Raw genomic sequence first — 23,675 nt, forward strand, 5'->3', positions numbered from 1 at the left:
ATGAAACTAAAGGGAAAATCAAAGTGCTTTTTGCTAGTCAACAGGTAGATCAAATGAGATGATATTACATCATCTTCAGGCAATGAACCAGACACAAAGACAGAACTACTGCAGATGTTTGTATGTGATACGCTGCCATCTAGTGGTTTGACAATGACAGGGGTTCCCAACCCACTAGGGGCCTCAGTGATCCTCCAGGGGAGCCACAAGATTAAAATTAATTTAAATATTATCCTATAATTGTTTAAGTTCATTATTAATGTGTTATGTTAAAATGATCAAAGCACAGCCTCTCTCATGTTCTGTGATTGACTGCTTCGGCCTCAGCGCAGTAAGCCTCATGGCACTGTTAAATACATGCTGCGTCCCAATTCGCCTACTTATACTATGCCCTAAAAGTATGTACTTTTTTTGTGAAGAAAAAGTACATACTTTTGAGTATGTAGCAAGATAGTAGGCAAGCGTAGGGACATACTACTTTGTCATAACTGCGTTTTTAACTGACGCTGGCTGCGTCCGAAATCGCCTACTTCTCTACTATTTAGTAGGGAAAAGCAGTAGGCGAGCAAATAAGTATGTCCGAATCCTAAGTATTTATAAAAGAGTAGGCGAGAATTAGTAGGCGAATGCACTAATTCTCGCGAGATTCGGGTGTACGTCTACTTAAAGTGCGTCCGAATATGCCTACTTAACTACTATATAGTAGGAAAAAAAGAGTACGTGAAGAAAGAAGTACGTCCGAAACCTCAGTATTCACAAAAGAGTAGGCGAGAAATCCCCGGATGTCCTACTGCTTCAGCCCAGATCCTGAAGTCTTCATCGATGGATACTTTTCAATCCCAGGAGTCCACAGGAGGCCAAAACGTCATCATCGAACGTGATTGAGAACCACGGCGAGGGTGTTTACAAATGTGAGTATTACAACCAAAACACGGTTCCCTGTCTTAAAAATCATATTTGTTGAGCTACTTTATCGTAAACTGTTGATTTGCATAAGGTGCCAAGATGTTATATGCTATAGTTAGTATATTTGTGATTTCGCTGTTAAAACATGTTTTATGACGTATAACGAACATTAAGCTTCAGGTAGCACACGCACGTCTTTAAAAGCGGATTTACATAAAACATATACATTTTAAAGACGTTTAATAAATGTCTATTTAACAAATGACAGGAAAATGTTCTAGACTAGAGCAACACAAAACACAAAACATCTGAGTGAGTGATGGACGTTATGTGAGAATTCACTGTCACTGCTTTACATTAATGTAAGTAATGTAAATAAACACATATACATATAGTAGGCCTAACTGAACTTCAAACTCATTTCAAACAGAGCTATAACAGAACTTTTCTGATTCTTGATTTATGTGACTTTGTTGCAGATGTTTTGTGGTGGAGCAGGACCTGAAAGGAAAGGTGACTGCAGCATTTTTGGGGAAAAGTAAAATCCGAAACTTAATATAAAGATTGATCATTTTGTAACTTCCAATACAGAGATCTAATGACACTGTGCTGTTAAAATGACAGTTTTTGTATTATATTTGTGCATCTTTGTATGATCTGAAATGTCTGCAGACTGGTGTGTGCAGTGACAAAGGAGAAATCCACAGCAGCATCCTGGAAATGAGACCCTCCATCACTCCACCTGCCCTTTGCCTCATCTGGACCAGATGTTGCTGCGGTCTCTTCATCAAAAAGACTAGAAGACCAATATGTTTAATAAAGCTTTGTTCCATGTGTATTTATTTATGTTCATGGTTACTTTTATTATTTTACTAATTTATTCATGTTTCCTGATGTTGTCAGTAAATAAAATATAACATTTTCATAAGCCTATGCATTTATTCATTACTTCATTGAAAAAAACAACAACATTATGTTGTTTAACTAAAAATATCATTAATTATTAGTCAGCATTTATCATTATTATTGTTGGTACGTGTTGGAGTGGGCTAGCAATGCATTCTAAAGTTATTTTAATTTCTAAATAGTAATACTTAAATTTTCCGAGTGTAAAATCAACAGTCTTCTCCAAAGGTAAGATCTTTGAGCAACTGATCGACGTCTCTTTTGTGCAGATGTTGTAAACATGGAGGAGAGCGTACTGGGTAGGGTTGTCATGTTACTGATGCCATGAGGTGTCGCTGTCGCTCAAATTTTTGTATTATTATTACTGCAGAATTTATAATTCCATACAAACTCAGGGAAAGACTTAAGTATCTTTAACAAAGAACAATCATGACAGAAAACATAACTATAAAAGGTTTGCGTACATAGTACAAGATTAGATACAGAAAAAAAATATTAAATATATTTGAATATTCATAAAATCGCAATGAATTAAAAATTGCCTTTGTTTTTGTTATTTATTTATTATTATTTTAAGTTTCAGGGATGAAAGGACAGAGAAATTCAGCAAGAAAAAGGAAAACATCAGATCTAAGCTAGTTTTGCACAATTTTGCCCATTAACATATTCAAGACAACAAATTTGGGGGTTTTAGTCATTTTAGTATTGTTAAAAATATAAAAACTTCAATCAATCCAAAATAAGCAAATTTCATCAACATCAAAATGTTTACAGATAGATGAATTAAATCCGTCGCTCATATCATTTCATGTTGCGCTTGTTATAACGTCATAGGTCACATGATAACGTCAACATGGCGGAACGCATCCATACTCAACGAGATTTGGCTGTTGAGTAGGTACTCTTTTAGCGCTCGTTAAGTAAGTACTTATTGAAATTAAGTACCTACTCATTGAGTAGGCGATTTCGGACGCAGCCAGCCTTTGTCTGAACGCTAGTTGGTGCTCCAGTATAATAGGTCCGCTGAAACTCATCCAGTGAGAAACGTTCCGCGGTGCAAAATTAAGTGCGATTAAAATGCGTTAAAAAAATTTAACGCGTTATTTTTGTGTAATTAATTAATCTAAATTAACGCGTTAAAGTCCCGGCCCTAATATATATATATATATATATATATATATATATATATATATATATATATATATACACACACACACACACACACACACACACACACACACACACACACACACACACACACACACACACACACACATATATATATATATATATATATATATATATATATATATATTTAGATAAATCAGTAAAGAGAACTGGCAATACGTTTTATAAAAAAATATAAAATGGTCACTTTAACCCAGTTAAAAAAAATCATTTTACTTTAAAAGTCTTGTAATATGTTTCTCGGACCTCTTCCGGTTTCTCCTTTTCTGAGCTATTGAAGGGTCTTGGGATCTCTCAGACCCCAAATAGAGTTAACAGCTCATTTATTGTTTTTCAACTATTCCAGTAAGATGGATTTGTATTTTGAGTTAGAGCAGGTTAGTATGGTTCTAGTATGAAATAAAAGAGCTATAAATGTTCAGAATGTTTTGAACTTTGTCAAGCAGGTAATTCCACTCACGTCTTTATTATGAAATCAAAGCATTTCAGCATTGTTGCCATTTGAACACTGTCTAGCTGTGACGGGGGAGTGGGTTTTTGAGTCATGAGTCAAAACAGTAACTTACTGAAAAGTTACAAAAAAAAAAAAAATGAAAGAAAGAAAAAACACCTGAAAAAAATGATTTCCCCTTGAATGTTTCCTATAGCTTCTTTGAGTCCACACCCCCACTTCGACTTGCTGTTTTAACTGACTTCACTCCGACTCAAGACCGTAGTTTTGCTGGGGGCAACCCCCTGAACACCAGCTCTGTGGGTCTGCTTAAATCAGAACTACGTGATGATGAAATTTACGGGATCCATCCTATAGATCGCTGGTAGAGAATGAGTCAGCGCATGAACTGAAGAGCTCATAACATGACGTGACCATGCAAATCACACCTATTCCCAGTATCAGCCTGTTGGTTGCTAGACACGTGAGAAACTTTCAGTTTTGTTCGCTGAATTTGACGTCAGATCAAGGCTTTTGAGTTGACTTACCTTTGACTGCTACGTATAAACTTCTGTGCATAAACGTTTACAATTACGGTTTAATACAGAATTATACAATAACATGTTGAACGAGCTCTTAACAACAGTAACAAATAGACAGGTATGGCGTTCTGTCATGCTGACAGTCATAAGCTACGGCCTTCAGGAAACTTTTCTGGAATGCACCCGAGGTGACAGATCATCTTGGAACTTTTCCTGTTGTACAAAAATGACTCATGGGATCGAGTCAAACACACCACTGTAAATGAACAGACCTGGAATTCCCTCTGCACTCCACCAGACAACAGCAGCAACGGCCTATCAGTTGACTATATCGAAAAAGATGTACTGTGGGATCCTTTTTTATCTTGGGTTTGTTTTGTTTTCCTTTTTTTCTGGCATGAAAATTGTATTTCAGTTTCACACTAACTCAAACACACTTCAAAAATTCAACAGTTATGTGATTATTTATATTGAATATATGTTGTATGCATATGTATATACATTTTTATTGTTTCTTTTTTTTAAGAAATTAATACTTTTATTCACCAAGGATGTATTAAGTTAATAATTAAAAGTTTATGAAACGTTAATAATAAATAATTTACATTGTTAGAAAATATTTATATTTTGAAAAAACACTGTACTTTTTAAACTTGTTATTCATGAAAGAATCCTGAAAAAAAAAATCACAGGTTCCCAAAAATATTTGGCAGCACAACTGTTGATATTATCCAACACTGATCATTCTAATAATAAATCAGCATATTAGAATGATTTCTGAAGGATCATGTGACACTTAAGACTTGAGCTGATAAAAATTCAGCTTTTCATCACAGGAATAAATTCTATTTTAAAGTATGTTAAAATAAAAAAAATATATTTTATATTGTAAAAACATTTTGCAATATTACTGTTTTTTTCTGTATTTTTAATCAAATAAATGCAGCCTTGATGAGCATAAGAGACGTCTTTAAAGAATATTACCTTACTGACCCCAAACTTTTGAATATATATATATACACTGTATTTGTGACATTATAATATAATTCTAACAAGATCTGGATCATGTTTCAGAGCACTTCAGACATTCGAAATACATGATTTTATTTTAGTGAAAGTAAGCCACTTACTGGATTTGCTTAAAGTTTTAATAAAAAACAAAAACAAACATTTATTTATTTAATTATTTATTTGACATTTCATTATGTAATCCTTTTATAAAAGCCACTATCAAGGCTATAATACAAATCTAGTAATTACAGAAAGGGTTGTTTGTTCTCTTACTAAGTTAATTTAGTATCATTGATATACTTTTATAGTTTTTTATAGTTTTCACTGCAAAAAAATGCTTTTCTTACTTAGATTTTTTGTCATTTCCAGCCAAAATATCTAAAAATTCTTAAATCAAGAAGGATTTTTTAGACAAGTAAAAATTACTGTCTTGTCTTCAGAAAAAACTAGTCAAAATTAAGTGTGTTTTTGCTTAAAACAAGCTAAATAATCTGCCAATGGGGTAAGCAAAATAATCTTGTTTTCTGTTTGAAATAAGTTTTTTTTTTTTGATTTACCCCATTGGTAGATTATTTAGCTGGTTCTAAGCAAAAACTCACTTCATTTTGACTTGTTTTATCTGAAAACAAGAAAATAATTTTTACTCTTCTAGAAAATCCTTCTTGATTTAAGAATTGTTAGATATTTTGGCTGGAAACAAGACAAAAAATCTAAGAAAAGCATTTTTGCAATGTTATTTGAATAATTTTTCATTTTAAAATTTTAATTACGTTTTAAATTTAAAGGAGTAGTTCACTTTTTAGAACAAAAATTTACAGATAATGTACTCACCTCCTTGTCATCCAAGATTTTTAAGTCTTTCTTCAGTCGTATAGAAATTATGTTTTTTGAGGAAAACATTTCAGGATTTCTCTCCATATAATGGACTTCTATGGTGCCCCTGAGTTTGGACTTCCAAAATACAGTTTAAATGCAGCTTGAAAGGACTCTAAATGATCCCAGCCAAGGAAGAAGGGTCATATCTAGCGAAATGATAGGTTATTTTCTAAAAACATTTACAATTTTTTAATCTCTAAACAGAGCACACACAGACCTAGACAAGACCGTTTTGCTAGATAAGACCCTTCTTTCCTCAGCTGTGATCGTTTAGAGCCCTTTGAAGCTGCATTTTGGAAGTTCAAACTCGGGGGCACCATAGAAGTCCACTATATGGAGAGAAATCCTGAAATGTTTTACTTAAAAAACAATTTCCTTACGACTGAAGAAAGACGACAAGGGGGTGAGTACATTATCTGTAAATTTTTGTTCTGAAAGTGAACTAGTCCTTTAACGTGTTAATATGTCTAACAAGGCATTTAGTGCTTGACAACTAGCAAAAATAAAGTAAGTTTAAGGTTTAATTTTAGCAAGTAGCAAAAGTTTAACCCTGAGAGGGTTATGAGAGAGAGGACAAGCATGTTGTAGTATGCTGCTCAGTATTATTTGATGTTTTTCTGCCGAAAACTTTTAGCACACTGGAAGCGCACTTCAACAGAATAGCAGAGAATCATTGTGTAGGCTGCACATTTTATGGCTAACGTGTCACTTTGCATAGCATGCTATTTTCAGAGCGCCGCACTACAGGTTGTGCGTTAACTTCCCGCCCACGCTGCCCCCGCATCACTGAAATGTCACCTCTTCCCCACACCAAATATCCCCTCCCTCTCTTACACTCATGCACTCTTTCCTTCCAGCTGTGAGTCAGTAGAGCTCTTGAGGGGGTTTGGGGGTTGCCTACTTCTCGAGCAGTTTGAGTGTGGGCCACTGAAACGGCTGCGAGTTGACTTTCAGAATCACATTATTAGAAAGAGCCACAAAGTTTGAACCAGGCAAAAAAAAAAAAAAAGACACAACGATAGCAATGTTGTAACTCACAACCACAACACTTCCTGTGACAGAATAGTTTGCTTCTAATGGCACAAAATTCACCTTGGGTTTATGCAAGGTTTTTAGAGTCAGTCAAAAATGATACCAATCAGCTACACATGAATGTTAACTACAAAATGGAGACTCAAAACAGCTTTATCAAAAAGCATGTTACAGAGACAGAGCTAAGGACGAGTAGATTTTTTTTTTTGTTGGTTCTATCCAGTTGTGCATATTTCCCAACTCTCTTCCCGGTGACCGCAAGTTTCCTGCGAAGTGGACCTCATAGGGTATTCCAGCATCTTCACTGAAACAAATATGTTCAGTTTGAAGGACACTGGCAATAAACGGGAAGTAGAGAGGGAAATTCGTGTGGGTCAGATAAGGGAAATATTCAAAATGTCTCCTGAAACAGGGTTGGAAAACACTTTTTGCTAAACAATCCTTACCCCTGATGATGGTCAAAACCTATCAACCTTTCGTTTATTTACTCAGATATGAAGCGGCTCAAGAAAATAGTGTCTTCATCCAGCTCAGATTTGGTTCTCATCTGGTTTGAAAGCAGTTGTGTCTGGGTTGATCTAATCTCTTCATAGTTGGGGGTGGGGAGCAACATGGAATGAACATGCCATCCCGTTAAAGTCCCCATGACATCAAAATGAAAGTTTTTTGGCTTTTAGTATGAATATGTTAGTTATCTATAAGCTAGTGTGCTCCAAAACAATAACAAAACTGTGTTTACAAGATATGACCGTTCAAAACCTACAGTCTCTCACTTCCACCAATATGAATCAACGATTTTGGTGACATCACGCTGCACTTCAGCTTCTCATCAAACGTTCTGTCCAATCAAATGCTCTCTAGAGTCTGTAGCGTCCCGCCCCCTACACTATAAATAGACGTTGAATCTGCAGCTGAGATCGGTCACTTGTTCACAGTGATAGTGTTTTCTGTATGGTGAATAGCATGTAGTGCACAATGTAGGCGATAGGGAACGATTCAGAGTAAATTTACTTTCCATCGGGGCAAATGAGGTCTGGTTTCTCATTGTGTCACGCGAACCGCAGCAGCGCACACAGTCTACTCCGGACTTTGGCTCCGGTCCAGAGACACGATCACACGGAGCAGATCATATGCAGTGGCATGTATTAAACTACACAGCCTCAGCATGATTATGATCAGTATTTTGTTTTAGTAAGAGTTTCATATTGAATCTAGGGGGTAATCTATTAGACTGTGGCTGTCATAAGCTGTCAAATGCGGCTTTTACCGAGCTCAACAGCTCTGGCCCGGGCAGATATAAATAGAACGCTATTGGCTATTTTAAAAAAGTGGGCGGGGCCACACAATATGTCCTGCCCTGCTTTCCTGTTTCAGTTAAAATTACGTCACCACATAGAATAACACTGCGTGTTTTAAGGCACTTAAGTGGACCTTTAAGGTACATCACTGATATAGTCTCACTTTATCAGTCTGCTAAAGCTATGTGTGGTTGAAACTACTTCTTGCTAGACTTGGCAGGACTACTTGCTTGTTAGATCTGACAAAGCCTTGACAGTTTTTTACCTGAACCATCAAGGTGGCACAAGGAACCTCAGGTTCTTGCAACTGAGCTTCAGGAAGCATTCTCACCAGGTGTCTACACTGACTAATTGTTCCCACTTTTCCACCAAGGCAGTTTGAGCACTGGTTTGTAGTTTTAAGTCAGTTCTTTGTCTTTTGACACCCAAAACACCAGCTCTGAACTAGGAAAAGTGGTTTGTAAGTAACACCAAAACATTGCTGGTCTAGAAGTAAGAAGCACTTGCGTCAAGGGCTGGGGCCGGGCTACCATGACCAAAAAGACGAACAGAAAATTTTGACCACCATTTTTAAAAGGGATCATATGATGTTGCTAAAAAGAGCATTATTCTGTGTATTTGTTGTAATGCAATGTGTTTATGTAGTTTGGGGTTCAAAAAACATATTATTTTCCACATACTGTACATTATTGTTGCTCCTCTCTGCCCTGCCTTTCTGAAACGCTTCGATTTGTACAAAACTCATCGTTGATGGAAACTGAGGTGTTGTCTGATTGGCCAGCTATCCGGTCCGTTGTGATTGGAAGAATACCCCAAGTGTGACCGAAATGTTACGCCCCTTACCATGCTGTAATGCTGTTTTTCGGCGCGACGAGACACAAACAATAAAACCCATTATAAACGAGGCTTTTGTTGCATCCAGTGGGGACATAAATACTGATTATAATCGCTCATACTGTCTTTTTACGTGTCGCATTGTGTCGCGTCACGTAAACAACACCATGTCTACATTTGTGATCGTAGAACGAGAAACAACAAGCAGTACTCTACACTGCTCAAAAGTGGCGTTTGAATTGTCAGTACTGAATTCTTTAAATGTGAAAACGTACTTACAGGCCGTCAGTCAGAAGTGCAGACTTTCCTTGCAATATTGGAGTTGCCCCACTTTATAGCCTTAACCCTTTGTGTACAGCTGGCATTGTAAGCTGCTCTCCCAGGTTCAGGAAACAGTCCTCTGTGAAATGTGCATCACCCACTCGACTATTTGCGTTGTACTGTTCCGGAACAGTGTTGTAAATATAACTTATCCACTGATTTCTAGTTGTGTCCTCATTTGGAAGACCAAACAAAGTACTTTCACTTTTGCTTTCGCAATAAAACACACTGTCTTACAACATGGCGACTGCAGCACTACTACAGCCGGTATAAGTTACGCCTTCTTTCTTTCCATATACATATGGGCGGTGTTATGTTAATCTACTCACCCCGTGGCGTGGACAAGTGGGGGCGTGTTTGAACAAACCGTTTTAGGGAGTCCTAACAATAAATATCTCTTTGGGTTTGAGACTTTAAGCTTTGCAACTTTACAGATCTTATCTGTGCACAAACGGGCTGGTAACACTCCAAAGACAAAGGAAAACAAGAAACCGCATCATATGACCCCTTTAAATAGCAGCTAAACACGTTGGATTCACCGTGTTTGGTTGTTGATGTAGGTTCCGAAAGCCATGAACATCAATAGCAATGCAGCGTCCGCATTGTTGATATTAGGCTTGTTCGTGATGTGTCGGTGCTGTGCAAACTGGTCGGCGTGTGGCGTTGAAGTACCATGAGAACAATTCAAAAGCTTAAAAAATCGTTTGCTCTCCAAGTTTAGTGCTGCCACTCTAGCGTTGCTAGGAAAGGTGAGACATATTCAGCGACGTGAGACCTGGCTCTGCGGTAGCTCTCTAGTCCGTGGAAAGGCAAAGGCTCGCTAGTTGAACCAACTCCGAACCGGCAATAGCACTGGCTCTGAACTAGCACCCAGTTCACCCAGTAGTGGTTCCTCTGGGTTGAAACAGTCAGGTGGCAGATACTTGCACAGATGCCCCTGTTGTGGGAAACATTACACAGAAGCTTCCTGTAGAAGCACATAAGGTGATAGGCCACAGATCTCTCTGTTCCTGACTCTGGATCCAATTCTTTTATAAGATTGTGAACTTACACAATTGCTGGGTTATTTCCACATAGCAAGTCTATGCGTCCTTGTGGAAACCTTTCTCTTTATGGTATAGGTTACCACAGGATTGATCCTATTCTTTGATATTTTGGATGTTGACTGCAGCCCTTACGTAGAGATCTCACGTGTCACTCTACAAGGCTGTTTTTGTTGACTTGGACGATATCTGCACTGCTGCCACCTGGGATTCTCCCTGGCAGGTTTCTCAAGGTCAATTCTACAGTTTTTCTGTAGCAGCCTGTAGGAATGAAGGGACACTAGCATGGTTCTGTGATTTCAGGATATCTGCTAAACTTCTTTTTTTTTTTTTTTTGGCCAACAAGCCCACGTCATTATGTGACTTCGTCATCTCTAGCGGTTCTCTGGAATTCACCCAACCGTAGTTACGTAATTAGTTTAGGCGCAGCCATTGACATGGTAACGTTGTTTTGTTACCAATACCAACACCATTGTTACTTTCTTAATACGTCATTTTACGTATTACTTAGAAGTCCTATTTTATAAGCACCTTTAAGTGTTTCTTGTTACAACATGTACTTCAAGCTGCAATAAAGCAAATCAAGGCAAACAGACACAGGAAACGTGTTAATGTTTTTCTATTAAAAATAATTTATTCCAGGACCACATATAAATAATTCTTGAAACACATTACAGTTAATATTTGCTGTGAATAAATACCAAACAAACCAAAAAAACAAGGCTTTTCATACAATACTCTATATGAAAGGGTGCACAAAATTTCTATCTCGTCATCTATATTCCTCTATGTCTATAACTGGAATGTCACTATGTACTGTAAGTCAGAAGTACCGTTCCTAATTCCAGAGCAGCTTATTTAGTATTGTGCAAGTTTGTGATGATCTGCACTGACTGAACAGATCCAGTAGTTGAAGAGTAGACACTCTTGAATTTACGATTCGACTGCGAATTGTTCTCGTGTGTATCATTTGTCCGAAGCACATTTCTGTATAGGCCCACGTGAATCTAATTCTCAAGTAGACAAAGCTAAATGTGCTTGCACAATATTGGACTTTAAAGATGGGAATGTTTAACACAGACAGTTATTTCTTTATAAATGATGCCACAGGAGCTAGCTCTATCTTTTCTTTTTACGTCTGTGCAGATATTGCAGAAATATTCAAATAGAGAATGTCAGTTTGTGCATACTAAAGGTATGCAAAGAATAGACTGAGGCATTGTGTGTTTAAAGGAGAGTAGTGCAACCAAAAGAATGTGGCTAAACGGGGAGTTCACAGATCTAGGAGCGGACATTTCTTACCTGGGTGTGTTTACTTTCGAATTGATTTGTTTTCGCTTGGCTGTTTATCCAGACAGAGATTTCAGCCATCTCATCGTTTGTTTGTCAAATTTTTTTGACGCTCTTTATTTTTGGCACGGCCATTCCCTTCAGCTTAATTTAATTTCATCTGCTCTAGACATCGGGGAGGTGTCAAGTATCTGGTTTTCATTGCACTTAAGGAATATTTCAGCCACATAAAAATGAACATATCCATTCAATAGAACAGACCACGTCATATGAAGTTTAGCAAGGCAAGCAAAAGTGAAAAATAGTTTCAAGAGCAAGAAGGACTTGTGAAAAAGTGATCGATGGTAAACAAAAACATTCTCAAAGGCAACAGATCCGTACTGCTTGCAGACATCAAATGGTGCAGCAGGAAATGAAATTCGAGCTCTGCTTAGCAAGCTCTCATTGGCACTTAACCTACATTTTATGAAGAAACTATCAAATGCTGTCCTTCGGTGGTCTCTGCATACCCTGTACGTCTTATTCCTGTTCTTCCAAAAGGCTTTCTGCAGTCCACAGTGGTGATGTACATTGGCTAGACATATCTTTCAGGAAATTAACTTTGGTCAATTTTGTTGCTAATCTGAAATCGGTAATTCTTAAGACATGCTTTCCTCAATTACCCTGTTCGGTATAAACAGCAGACGCCACAGGTGCGCGACTAGACGTCACTGCTTATCGTTAGTTTCTGTATGCTAACATCTCACGACGGTCCTATACACATGATACAAATGACCAAAACTTTGTTGGAGAGGTAATCACCAATTCTACAGCACCACCGGGCTCTTTAGGCCCTGCCCAATATAGGTGGAGGATTTTGGGCAAAGAGTTCCTCGTGTAAGAGTGTTCACCAGCACTCGCGATGAACTGGGCCCTTTTCAACATGTTTCAACTGTTCTGTCAGCCCCGGTAAATCTGCTTGAAGTGGTCACATTCGTTACAGTAGCCTTGTTTCTCTTGGTTAGCGTAGTGGTCGCAGCCCTGCGTCTTGCAGCGCTGTTTGCTTTTCTCTTTGGGCGCCTGGGCACGCCGACCCTCTCGCTGGCCGCGGCTGAGGCAGTCTGGGCAGAGGTCCGTGCAGCCGGGGGAGAGGTTCTTGCAACCGCTACGCCGACACTGTGCCTGGGTAAGCATCGGAGGTGGACGTGGTTTCGAGGCCCGCTGGACACAAACAACACAGTTTGTCAACACTTGGGAAGAGCCAAACGTACCCCACAGCAACATAAATGAAAGAGCCGAACATACTCCACAGCAACAGAAACTAGCATATAAAGATACTTACTGTGACGAGAGGTGGGGAATGAGAGCCCCTGCTAGCAGCTTGGTTGAGTCTAGCGCTCTGCTCCTTCACAAAGCACTTGTTGCAGTAACCCTCTAGCATGGCCTTTCCCTCGGCACCGCAGCCCTGACCCCGGCACCGCGGACAGTTCTGAAAACCCGCCTCGGATGTGTGTCTGGGCTGGACAATAGCGGGGGTGGCCACTGTACAAACAAAAACAGCCAAAATCACACACTTGCTCCCCTGTCTATGGCTTGATTCCTGTACCCATTACAACTGATTGCAGTGGCAGTGATATTTCTTGTTCATGAGAAAAATGAGTGAATGCAGAACGGTTGCACTTACGGTGATTGGTCTGGTAGTCCAGATAACATATAGTGCAGAATCCCAGCTTCTCTGGCGTTCCAAAGAATTGGCAGCCGGAGCGTTTACACTGCCGGGCGGCTGGTGTCTGCCAGGTGTGGCCGGTGGTGCCAAGGTGTTCGGTCTCCCTATGCAGTGCCCATACTGAGGCCTCGGTTCTAGGCTCCTCCTGCTGGGCGTCCCCCCTCTCAGAAATGGCAGTCCTCTGCATGCAGGGTGGGCAAAGACCATTAAATATCCTAAAGACCTCCTGTCGGCACATAACGCATTTCTCGGTGTCCCTTTCTCGATCTCTCTCCCTCTCCCGTTCCTTCTCTCGTTCTCGGCTGCCCGAGGCCCACCAGCCATGAGAGGGGCCTTGCGGTGGCCCGTTAGCAGCCGGTCGGTTTTGCCTCGCCGTAAAGCAGCGTTCACACAGCCCGTCGTGCTCCACGCTAAGAGTGAACAAGCATCCGGGTGTCTTGCACTTCATGGCATGAGTCTCACTGTAAAGGCTTAGGCTTGGGGCCGTAGGGGGTGCGGAACGTGGGCTGGGCAGGACGGAGCGCTCCAGCCTTCCTCGACTCTCGGGGTCAGAGGATGAGGTTTGATTTGTGGTGGAAATGGCCTCCGGCTTGCGACCTGCCTGTCGCTTTTCGAAGCACTCGTGACAGTGGGGTTGAGTGTCCACAGAGACGTAGAAGGTACAGCGGGGTGTGGCACAGCGGATCTCGATGAGAGAGAGTTGGGAGACGGAGAAGGGAGGTGGACGCTGGGATTGGGGTGCCCATAAAGACTCCTTATCTTCCTGCCAGCGCTTATATTCATGGTTGACCAGTTGTAGGTAGTCCTCCATCAGGTTCATGTCCTCAGGTAGGTTGCCTTCATCCAGTCTGATGGAGAAAGGGTTCAAGATGTTAAAAGGAACTACAACTTTTTAGGCACTTGTGGTTACACTTAGGAAATGCCTACATGTTTTTAATCAACAGTACACTAATTAGTAATTAAGCAATCTGGGATGCTTGGATCAGGCCACTTAACTAGCTCAACCACCTCAGACTGTATTGAGCTCATACCTGGCTGCAGTGATGATCTGTGTGGGATCGTAGCCCAGGCCAATGACGGGAATTTCTATAAGCATTAGGTAGTCTTTCAGCAACTTCTCCTTCTGTTGCTGCTCCTTTTCTGTCAGAAAGTGCACTCGAAGATCTTCAAACCCACCCCGTCCTGGGTTTATCAATGGCACAGCACGGATCTCTGAATGGGTCACAAACATCAAATATTCAAATACACTGGGTAAGGAGGTAAGGTAACACATTAAGGAGTAGTGCAATGTCTGGTGGCATACCTGGGCCGCTGTCTTTGATTGTTATCAGAGGTGCAAAGTGCTGGGAGTCATAGCCAAGCACTATGGGATATTTGTAGCATTCTCCTGGAGGCCAATGCAAAGGCAGGTATATGCCCCCAACATTAAGGGGTGAAAAGGAGGAACCAGACTTCATACTTCTAAGCACTTGGTCTGTTAAGAAAAATAAATTGGTCACTGATCATGCACTTTACTTGTGTCCAAATCAGCCAGTGCTCCAATAACTAAGAGTTTGTGTAAATCTATTGAAACGGTCCTTACAGAAACGTACCTGCAATAACAATAATTGGTCTCCGCAGAATGTTTGAAAGCACAAAGATATGAATATCCTCTAAAGAGTCAAACTGTAGGCCATTACTGCTGGACACCGGAGAAGCCATTTCTACAATCTTCACCCATTCCTCCTCCCAGTTCTGAGAAACAAAAAACATTTCAAATAATAAGTTCTGCCATCGTCATATAAAAAAAGAACAGTTTTTAATAGTTTAATGAGGTTCTAAAAGGTGGAAGTGCTCACCAAAGTGCTGTATCGCAGGCCAGTCTGGGTGAACTCCTGAGAGTGCAGCAGCTCTGTTTGAAAGCGCGTTCTAAAGTTACTAGTGTCTGTTTCCTTCAGCACTGCATAAAGAGCCTTTCGCAGCACCAGGTCTGTGTCCTGAACCCCCAGCAGGTATTGAGAGGCTGCGTGGAGCAGGCAGTTCCCATCACCTAAATAAAAACACACAAACACAGATTACTCCTCAGGACAGTGGCTAGTGAAGGGCTTGGGACTCGCATGTTCTTGTGGTGCCATCAGGATGTTATTTTCCTCAGGCCCCAGAGTAATTCATTACAAATGGGCTCACTTAGTTACTAGAAACAGAGTGCCCATGAGCAGATATGCCATTATACATTAGTTATACCATCTCCTTACATACACTACTGGCCAAAAGTTTGGACACACTTCCCCATCAAAGCGAATGGGGAAGTGTGTCCAAACTTTTGACTGGTAGTGTATGTATTATGATGTTGGCAGATAGGCTGTGACAAATGTCTCTCAGAAGACTTGAAAAAAAAAAAAAAAAAAAAAAACTTGTATCAGTTCATAACGGTGGAATTCATGCATTGACAAAAAGGCTACGAAACTTGCAGTTCCTGTTTAAACAACAATAACAGAGAGGGCCTTAGCAACCTGTTGACGTTGACGTGCATTACATAGCAACAAAAAATAATACTGAGAAAATGAACAACTACATATATAGTCTTTGGTTTGTTGCTGCGTACCTTGACAGCAATATCTTTTACACCTAAAGGTTAGTTCAGCCGTATTTGTCAAGAAGCAAGATTAAGGATGAGATAAAAGCAATACAGGGGATTTCCACAGAGGTGTTAGAGCAGTTTAAAGATATCCATTTCATCTGACTGTGTGCATTTGAAAACAGGACATGTGACCGTATCTCTGCAAAAGCAATGAAATCAAATGACAAAAAAAGTCTATTGGACATGTCAGCCTACCTATAAAAAGAAAATACTTCTGTAAATCACTAACTTCAGTGTAATCTGTAACTGTAGATCAAAGTGAAGAAAACTTGAACACTCAAAGAGCATGCACTGCAGAGCTATGCTTATGGCCTAGATTCTGTGTCCTTTCTGATGTTGTGCAACATGTGCATTCGTGTGCATTTGTGTGAAACAGCCTGCGCGCAACTGTGAGGAATTTCCCTAGTATGTGATTCTCTGATTAAGCGCCGTAAGGGCTTCACTTCAACTTTTTCTTTCCCTCGTCTCCTTTTGACACCAGAGCCATGATATAAAGCGTCTGGACTTTCCAGAGAGGAGGGGCGACGCTCTACAGGAATGCCTGCGCCCGTGCCATTTCTAGGGTCGATAAGGGAAGTCTGAACATATGATCTAGTTCCTGTTCTTTAAACCTGCGTAATTGTCTAAAAGCATGGGTTGTGCCTGCACCTGCTACCAACACAAAGACCAAATGTTCCTAAGCAGAAGGAGGTTTTAACTGGTCTATAGGTTACGTTTTATTTACGGAAACTATTTGTACAGTGCGTCGTTTTGCTTCTTGTTACACAAGAGAAAGTTTCCATCTGACCCTTAAACTGTAGGAAACAAATACACCAAATAACACCTCTAAAATTGACAAAGGGATCTGAATCTGAATTAATGACTTTACAGGACCAAACACTCTTAAATTATAACTTAACCTCATTTTCAGAAGCACTTTTCAAATTAAGCAGTTTTTCTAGTAACAAATGTCCAACAAGTTGCGGTTTTAGGTCACACTGCTTGAGAATGCAGATCTACTGCAGACTAAGCTTTCGTGTGTAGCACTTCATTTAAGTGAAACAATTCATTTAGTCTTATAAGATTAACCAATTTGCTGAGTCCTTTGTTGAGTCTCTACACCACAAATGTTTCTGCATTGAAACATTGCATATGTAACTCAAATTCAAGTTTGATTTACATATTTGTAAAGAAATTTCCTCCACTTTTTGTAAATAGCTAGCAGTGTAGAATCTTTTACACAGGGGTAGTTTGGCTATATTTAAATACTTTACCGTAAATTATGAAAAAAAAAAACAAACAAAAAAAAACTCGTCACTTGGGAAGTTACAGTTTCAAAGTAGCTTCCCCAACACAATAGAAGAACAGAAAATGAACACACAAACCCTGGACACAACCTACGTATGCTATACAACCACATCCTTGTGGCCAAATTCAGCAACACAGGTCACAGAAGATAAATGTGGCCTCAAGAAACCGATTAAGCATTGTGTAGATATGATCCCATGCAACAGAGAAGCAAAGAGGCCATTCATTTTTAAATTAAATTAATATACACAAAAGCTATTTAACCTAAAAGCTTTGAAATTTGGCCACAGACACCTTCGGCTTGTCAGCAGTCATTATTCCTGTCAATCAGTCCAATCGTAACTCAAGCAAATAAACACTATATAGTGTATGAATATTATTGGACACACTAATGTAATAAATACCATGCATTTCTGTGGAGCTGCTGACAATGATCATGGGTTCAATTGCCAGGGAATGCATGAATAAAAAAAAAAAATGAATGCTAGAATGCAATGAAGATCGCTTTAGATAAAAGTATGTGACCCTGGACCACAAAAACAGTAATAGATATCACGGGTATATTCGTAGCAATAGCCAGCAATACATATTGTATGAGTCAAAATTATTTTTCTGTTATGCCAAAAATCATTAGGATATTAAGTAAAGATGATATCCATGAATTTATTTTCTAAATTTCTTACCATAAATATATCAAAAATTATTTTTTGATTAGTAATGTGCATGGCTAAGAACTTTAAAGGCAAGTTTCTCAATATTAGATTTTTTTGCACTCTCAGATTCCAAACCGTACATCAATGAAAAGCTTATCTATTAAGCTTTCAGACTGGTTTTGTTGTCCTGGGTCACAAATGTAAACTCACAGAACATGCACATTTACACATATCCTCCACTTTAGTAGTAACATCATTAGTTGATTAGACTACATTCATAAACGCATAACAAAATCTCCTGTTAATGCAAACATGCATTTTCTGACCTAGTAAGTCATGCAAAACAGCTTTTGAACTATTCCTACCAATTCAGGCCAAAAAAAATTTAACATTCAGAAGGAAACATATACCTAACCTCTATTCCTAATCGATAAGTAAGTAAACTTACTACATTAAAACTTAAGATTTACTTAACTTCCTTCATTAAGGTTTTTACCATTCTTACATTTATTTAAGTTACCCTCTATATTCTTCTCTATCAATGCAATCTGTTTCACACAGCATGTTCCAGTCTAACGCTTTCATAATCCCATGTGAGTTAAAACAGGAAATTCCTGTTTCATTATGAGGAAAAATCCATGCTGTCCAGAAAAACTAAAAATTACCAGAAAACAAGAATGAGACATAATCCACTGATAAAATGATATACACACACTATACTAACACAACTGTAGTTTAAACCGCACTAGCTTGCGGACTATTTCGAACAAATGTTAAGGTAAGGAGAAAATAGGATGTGTAATCTGTGTTTACCTAATTTCAGTTACAGTAACTAGTGACTGTACAATGGAGCAACAATGGCAAGTACAGAGAAGTTTCCCTTGCAGCATTACTCATAAGAAGAGAAGAGCAGTGCGTCCTGACCCTGAGTTAGAAACGTCAGAGTCATAAAGCGCTCACTGTGAGCCCTGCATCACGCCACGGCCCCTTAAATCCAATTGTACTGTAGATTTAAGGGGGAAAAACATCAGTGTGACAGACAGTGCAGGATTTTCCCGTCTGCTGTAAAGCGCTCATGTGCCAAGAATTTAAAAAAAGCATGTATCCTTTTTAACAGCTGATGTGATATCTTGATGTTGTATGCATGAGATGTACAAAATGTTGTAATCAACTTACATTCTTACATACTTATATTATGAGAGAGGTATCACTTCATTTATCAGTCATAAAATGACCAAACAATGACCTGGCATGGCCTTGTTATGACATTAGAAGAATTATCTCAAGTGGATCATTACCATAAATACTTAAAAGACCATCACGGGATAATGACTCAAAGTGTTTGAGAAGAAAACAGAGAGCCGCCATTTCTATCTGATAAATATCGCAGCATAGTTACCGTTGGTCCTCAGCGGCACCAGCTTCTTGACCTCACGGCACCAGTTCAACCTCTTCTCCTGTTCCAGCGAGCTCTGCATGGCCCGGTCCAAGATGGCCGCCTGGATGACCTCGCGGAAGGCCTGCGGGAACTGGCTCATGCGGATCATCTCCAGCGTGTAGCGATGCATGCTGCGCAGGTGATGGATCAGGCCGCCGCTGGCCGAAGGCTTGACCACGTCATTGGGCACCCGCTCTCGGATTTTCACGGCCTTCAGGAGGTTACTCACAAACAGGAACTTGGGCAGGAAGTTCTGGCCCTGAGACATGGTAATCTGGAGTGGGGAACCAATCTATCTCTGCGAAAGAAGACATGAAACAAACATTGTCAAGAGGCGCTCAACCCACGACCATGTGCTGCAAATAAGAATTTCCCCTCATTTCCCTCCAACCCTAAAGGTGAAGAACTGAAAGACAGATCATGGCCCCTGAAAGCTGATGGTGTATTCCAGTCTGATGGTAAAGGGCTCTTGAGGTCAGATGAGTGAAAGGCCAAGATCTTTATTAGTCCACCCCCACAATGAATTTTCCAAAACTATCAGAATAGCTCTAAAGATGGGGTTCAGACAGGCTGACTGGAGCCTAGCGGCTTGAAAATGCCATTGACTGCAAGGGCACCATTTATTTGTCTCAGCTGCCGAGGTTCTTTAGGGACAACTTATTCAGAACGCCAAAGCGACGGCGTTCCCTCAAATAGCTCTCGCGAAACGTTCGCAGCGTTGTCGTCGTGGGAAAAGCGACAAAGCGCCGTCCACAGTTTTATTAAACACAAAGCACAACGGGGACAATAGAGACCGATGCGAAAAAACATTGTAACATCAGTTGCTGACGCTCGAATTACGTAATTGACTTGACAGAAGCCCTTAGACAATGCAACACTGTTACACTCGAAAGGAAGCGATATGTCCCCATGGCAACAATAGAACGTTTTCTCCGTTTAGCGTTTTTAATCGCCGATAAGTGACGTCTTCGCAAACAATGGCTGTCAAATCCGTGGCGTTCAAGACTGTAGCCGTCCGTAGCCTACGAGACAGACTGACTGCCGCTGGAGCGCGAGACAATACGGGAGAAATCAGCCTCGCTCGGTTTAGGATAGAGTCTGGACACGATCTGAGAGAGGCGAGGGAACGGGCGGCGATGAATCGCACAACTCTTACCTGTTCAATATGTCGGTATCCACCAACAAAGCCCATAAGATGCTCTGGCTCTACTGCTACTTCACTCAGTCCACTTTAATGGTCCATGGCGCTCTTAGAGATCCACTGGATTTCACTGCTCGCCCGAGACGCGTCCAAAACACGGCCAAGTCTTTACTCTAGTTTAGACAGCCCGATTGAAACCAGTACATAAAAGCCAGTGGGGATTTCCATAAGGTACTTTCCACTTTCACAACCCATTATGAGCGTTGTCTTCGACTTCTCCGCTAGGGGGCGAACGGTGCGCCGCTCTACGCTTACGTTACGTTGGGCTCAATGACGTAAAGCCCGACGCTTGTTTTGCCACACCCATAGTGATAGTTAGGTGAGATATGGAAACACAACACTGGAAGTCCCAGCCTGTGCAATTGACACCCATGTATGCATGCTTTAGTTCCATCTGACAAATGCAAAGAATGAATATGCATTACAAGAAACGCAACAGGCTTAGTCAGTGGGCTACACAAGGGTCATTCCACCTGACTGTTTCAAGGTCAATAAATGAATTATAAGGTTCTATCTGACATTTTGGTCAAAATTGAGTTACTCGCATTTTCTTATTCTGTGACAATTTATTTACATTATTATTTATGTTTCTTTTGTAAGCTATTTGGGGCCTTTTTTTAGAAAACAAAAATGGTTCTATCCACAGAAGTCTATGGAACGCAAAAACTTTGAAGTTCAATATCTCGAAAGTTCTTATAGAACCTCATAATTCTAAGGTGACGATATGTCATGCCTTCGGAAAGGAAACAGGCGTGACAGTAAAGCTGACTCTTTAATTGAATAAATAATAAATAATTTAATGCTGCAAATATTCACTTTCAATAGTTCACTATATAAAATCTTGGTAACAATGGCTGATATAAAAAAGACAAAAATGCTAGTCTATATTCTGTATATTTTCTTTTCATAAAGAAGATTACTAAATGTAAATAACTGTAACAAAGTAGATTTTTATGGCTGTATATCAAGTTCAGTTAAAAAATTATGCTGATTTGTTTAGGACGTGGCATATAGTTCAGGACGTTGAATGGTTCAGGAAAACGTGCATTAATTCAAAGTCATGATATTTGAATAAAAAAAGCACTTTGAAAATAATGATTACGACATTCACTTACATGTAGGGTGTAATTTTTTATCTCATGATTCCACCTTTTGACATGAAGTCTTTGTATACAGAATATTGATATTTCTTTGGTGTAATTTATTTATTATTATTACTATTTTTTATTATTCTTTTCTGCACTAAACTCTTAAAAATAAAGGTGCTTCAAAAGGTTGTTCACAGCGATGCCATAGAAGAACCATTTTTGGTTCCACAAAGAACCATTCAGTCAAAGGTTCTTTAAAGAACCATCTCTTTCTTACCTTTTTATAATCTGAAGAACCTTCTTTCACCACAAAGAGCCTTTTAGCTTTTTAGATCTACAATCTACAAGAACGCAACAGGGTTAGTCCCTTTTTCAATGTAGGTTAATAAATGACTTACAGTTTAATATATGTCATGCCTTCAGAAAGGAAACAGGCTTGACGGTAACAAAGCCGACTCTTTAATTTGACTGTAGACTAGGAGCTTCTTAGAAAGAATTTAATGCTGCTAATATTCACTTTCAATAGTATATGGTAACAATGGCTGATATAAAAAAGACAAAATTTCAAACTGTGTGTATTTGCTAAAATAGCATGGAGAAAATAGAAGTTACTGCTTTTTTTCTTCTAACTATCATATTGACATCTAATAAACATCAGCATCAGATTTAGACTTTATGTGAAACATATGACTGATGATAATGACGTGGGAGTGAAGTTTACAACTCAAGATTCAACTCAGCATTCAAGAGAAGCTGATCAGAAGTTCCCATCAGCAATAGTGCAATAAAGTGTGACTAACATTTCGTTTCTTGTGAGGGTCGTTTATACTTTATATTCATTCCGCTCAAACATTTTTGGTAATGTTGGAAAATATCTTTTATTAATAACATGAGCATGATTTTTACCTTATGCTAAACTAGCACTGACCTACTTTCTCAGTATCTTTTTCTCTTCTGACCTGCTCTGCATTCACTGTGTCAACAACAGACGACAAAATATTATATTTCAGCTGTAAGCTTTTAGAAATTTAGAAATGTATGATAAGTTAACATATTTTTAAAGAACTTTTGATATGTTTTCTGTCCACTGACTCTCTGCAGTACCTCTTTACTCCCACAGGTGTGCACAACTTCCAAACATGGATTTATTTTAAATCAAATTCAATCCAAAATATTAACATCCCCATAAAAAGGCGGGACAATATTGTCGTCTAATGGCTAGACAGTTTTCAATTCCTTCTTCAGCAACCTGTCACTCACGTGAAACAGCATTACAGCAAGAACAATATCTGGTTCAAGCCAACATTAAAGGGAACTAAACATACGTCTGTGTAAGCAGCACGTGATGTGTCCCAATGAGAAAAGTTTCAAAGTACTGAAATCCCTCCGAAGGAGGAGAATCTGATGAATAACGGTTATTCCATTAGAACAATAATTTGCATTGACAGTAATCCTTTCAAAATAGAAATTACACAGCTGTTTACTGTTGAAAATACCATTAAACATGAATGACTAGTTATCCATTTGACTTTTTAAAACTCATTCTATCAATTAAACATATGATTTATGGTGACATATGTTAATCATTATTTTAATAGATCAATTAATATCTGTGTATCTTGCATTTTTATAATCTATTACAAGTTTGGCTTTACACAGAGGTGTGTTTTGTAGATTTTACATGAAGGAATTTTTCTTTTTTGGAAAGCCGTAAGTTTCTATCTGTGCCCTGGAAGCTTTCCCTTATTGAAACGTCATCATTACATCACTGAAAAGTTTCCCAGTAGGAAGAGAGCCAACAACACCTGTATTCACAACTGTACATGAGTCAGTTCAGTCTACCCCAGATCTATTAATGTATTCAACTAATAGATTTCTAATGTGAACATGCTTTCTTTTTAAAATTGAAAATCACTTACTAAATGTAATTAACTGTAAAAAAAAAAAAATTGACTCTTATATGTCAAGTTCAGTTAAAAAATTATGTTGATTTGTTTAGGACATGG

General features: G+C 39.2%; 1 protein-coding gene and 1 long non-coding RNA gene across 2 annotated transcripts; one reads left to right on the plus strand and one right to left on the minus strand.

Moving 5' to 3' along the window:
• The first annotated feature begins 529 nt into the window (after positions 1-529).
• LOC141326531 (uncharacterized) lies at positions 530-1,834 on the plus strand. Its single transcript, XR_012353910.1, has 3 exons — positions 530-911; positions 1,386-1,419; positions 1,579-1,834. It is a non-coding gene; the product is annotated as an uncharacterized lncRNA (long non-coding RNA).
• Positions 1,835-10,995: 9,161 nt separating this feature from the next.
• tnfaip3 (tumor necrosis factor, alpha-induced protein 3) lies at positions 10,996-20,757 on the minus strand. The gene is made up of 9 exons (XM_073835235.1): positions 20,537-20,757; positions 19,342-19,678; positions 15,221-15,411; positions 14,975-15,116; positions 14,686-14,856; positions 14,414-14,594; positions 13,341-14,230; positions 12,999-13,198; positions 10,996-12,877 (listed from the first exon to the last, which is right to left on the minus strand). Exons 2-9 carry the CDS (start codon positions 19,646-19,648, stop codon positions 12,617-12,619), a joined length of 2,343 nt encoding a protein of 780 aa, XP_073691336.1. The 5' UTR covers positions 19,649-19,678; positions 20,537-20,757; the 3' UTR covers positions 10,996-12,616.
• Positions 20,758-23,675: the final 2,918 nt, after the last annotated feature.

Source organism: Garra rufa, chromosome 2 (assembly GCF_049309525.1).
Source record: "Garra rufa chromosome 2, GarRuf1.0, whole genome shotgun sequence".
Taxonomy (NCBI): Eukaryota; Metazoa; Chordata; class Actinopteri; order Cypriniformes; family Cyprinidae; genus Garra; species Garra rufa.

What these genes read in the sequence shown, in the direction of transcription:
- tnfaip3 (XM_073835235.1), bottom strand. Translation starts at nt 19,648, where the DNA reads ATGTCTCAGGGCCAGAACTTCCTGCCCAAGTTCCTGTTTGTGAGTAAC. An exon ending in CAGATCATCACTGCAGCCAG is followed by an intron (nt 14,231 to 14,413) that starts GTATGAGCTCAA and finishes TTTCTCCATCAG; the next exon opens with ACTGGATGAAGGCAACCTAC. An exon ending in GGACTACCAGACCAATCACC is followed by an intron (nt 13,199 to 13,340) that starts GTAAGTGCAACC and finishes TTGTTTGTACAG; the next exon opens with TGGCCACCCCCGCTATTGTC.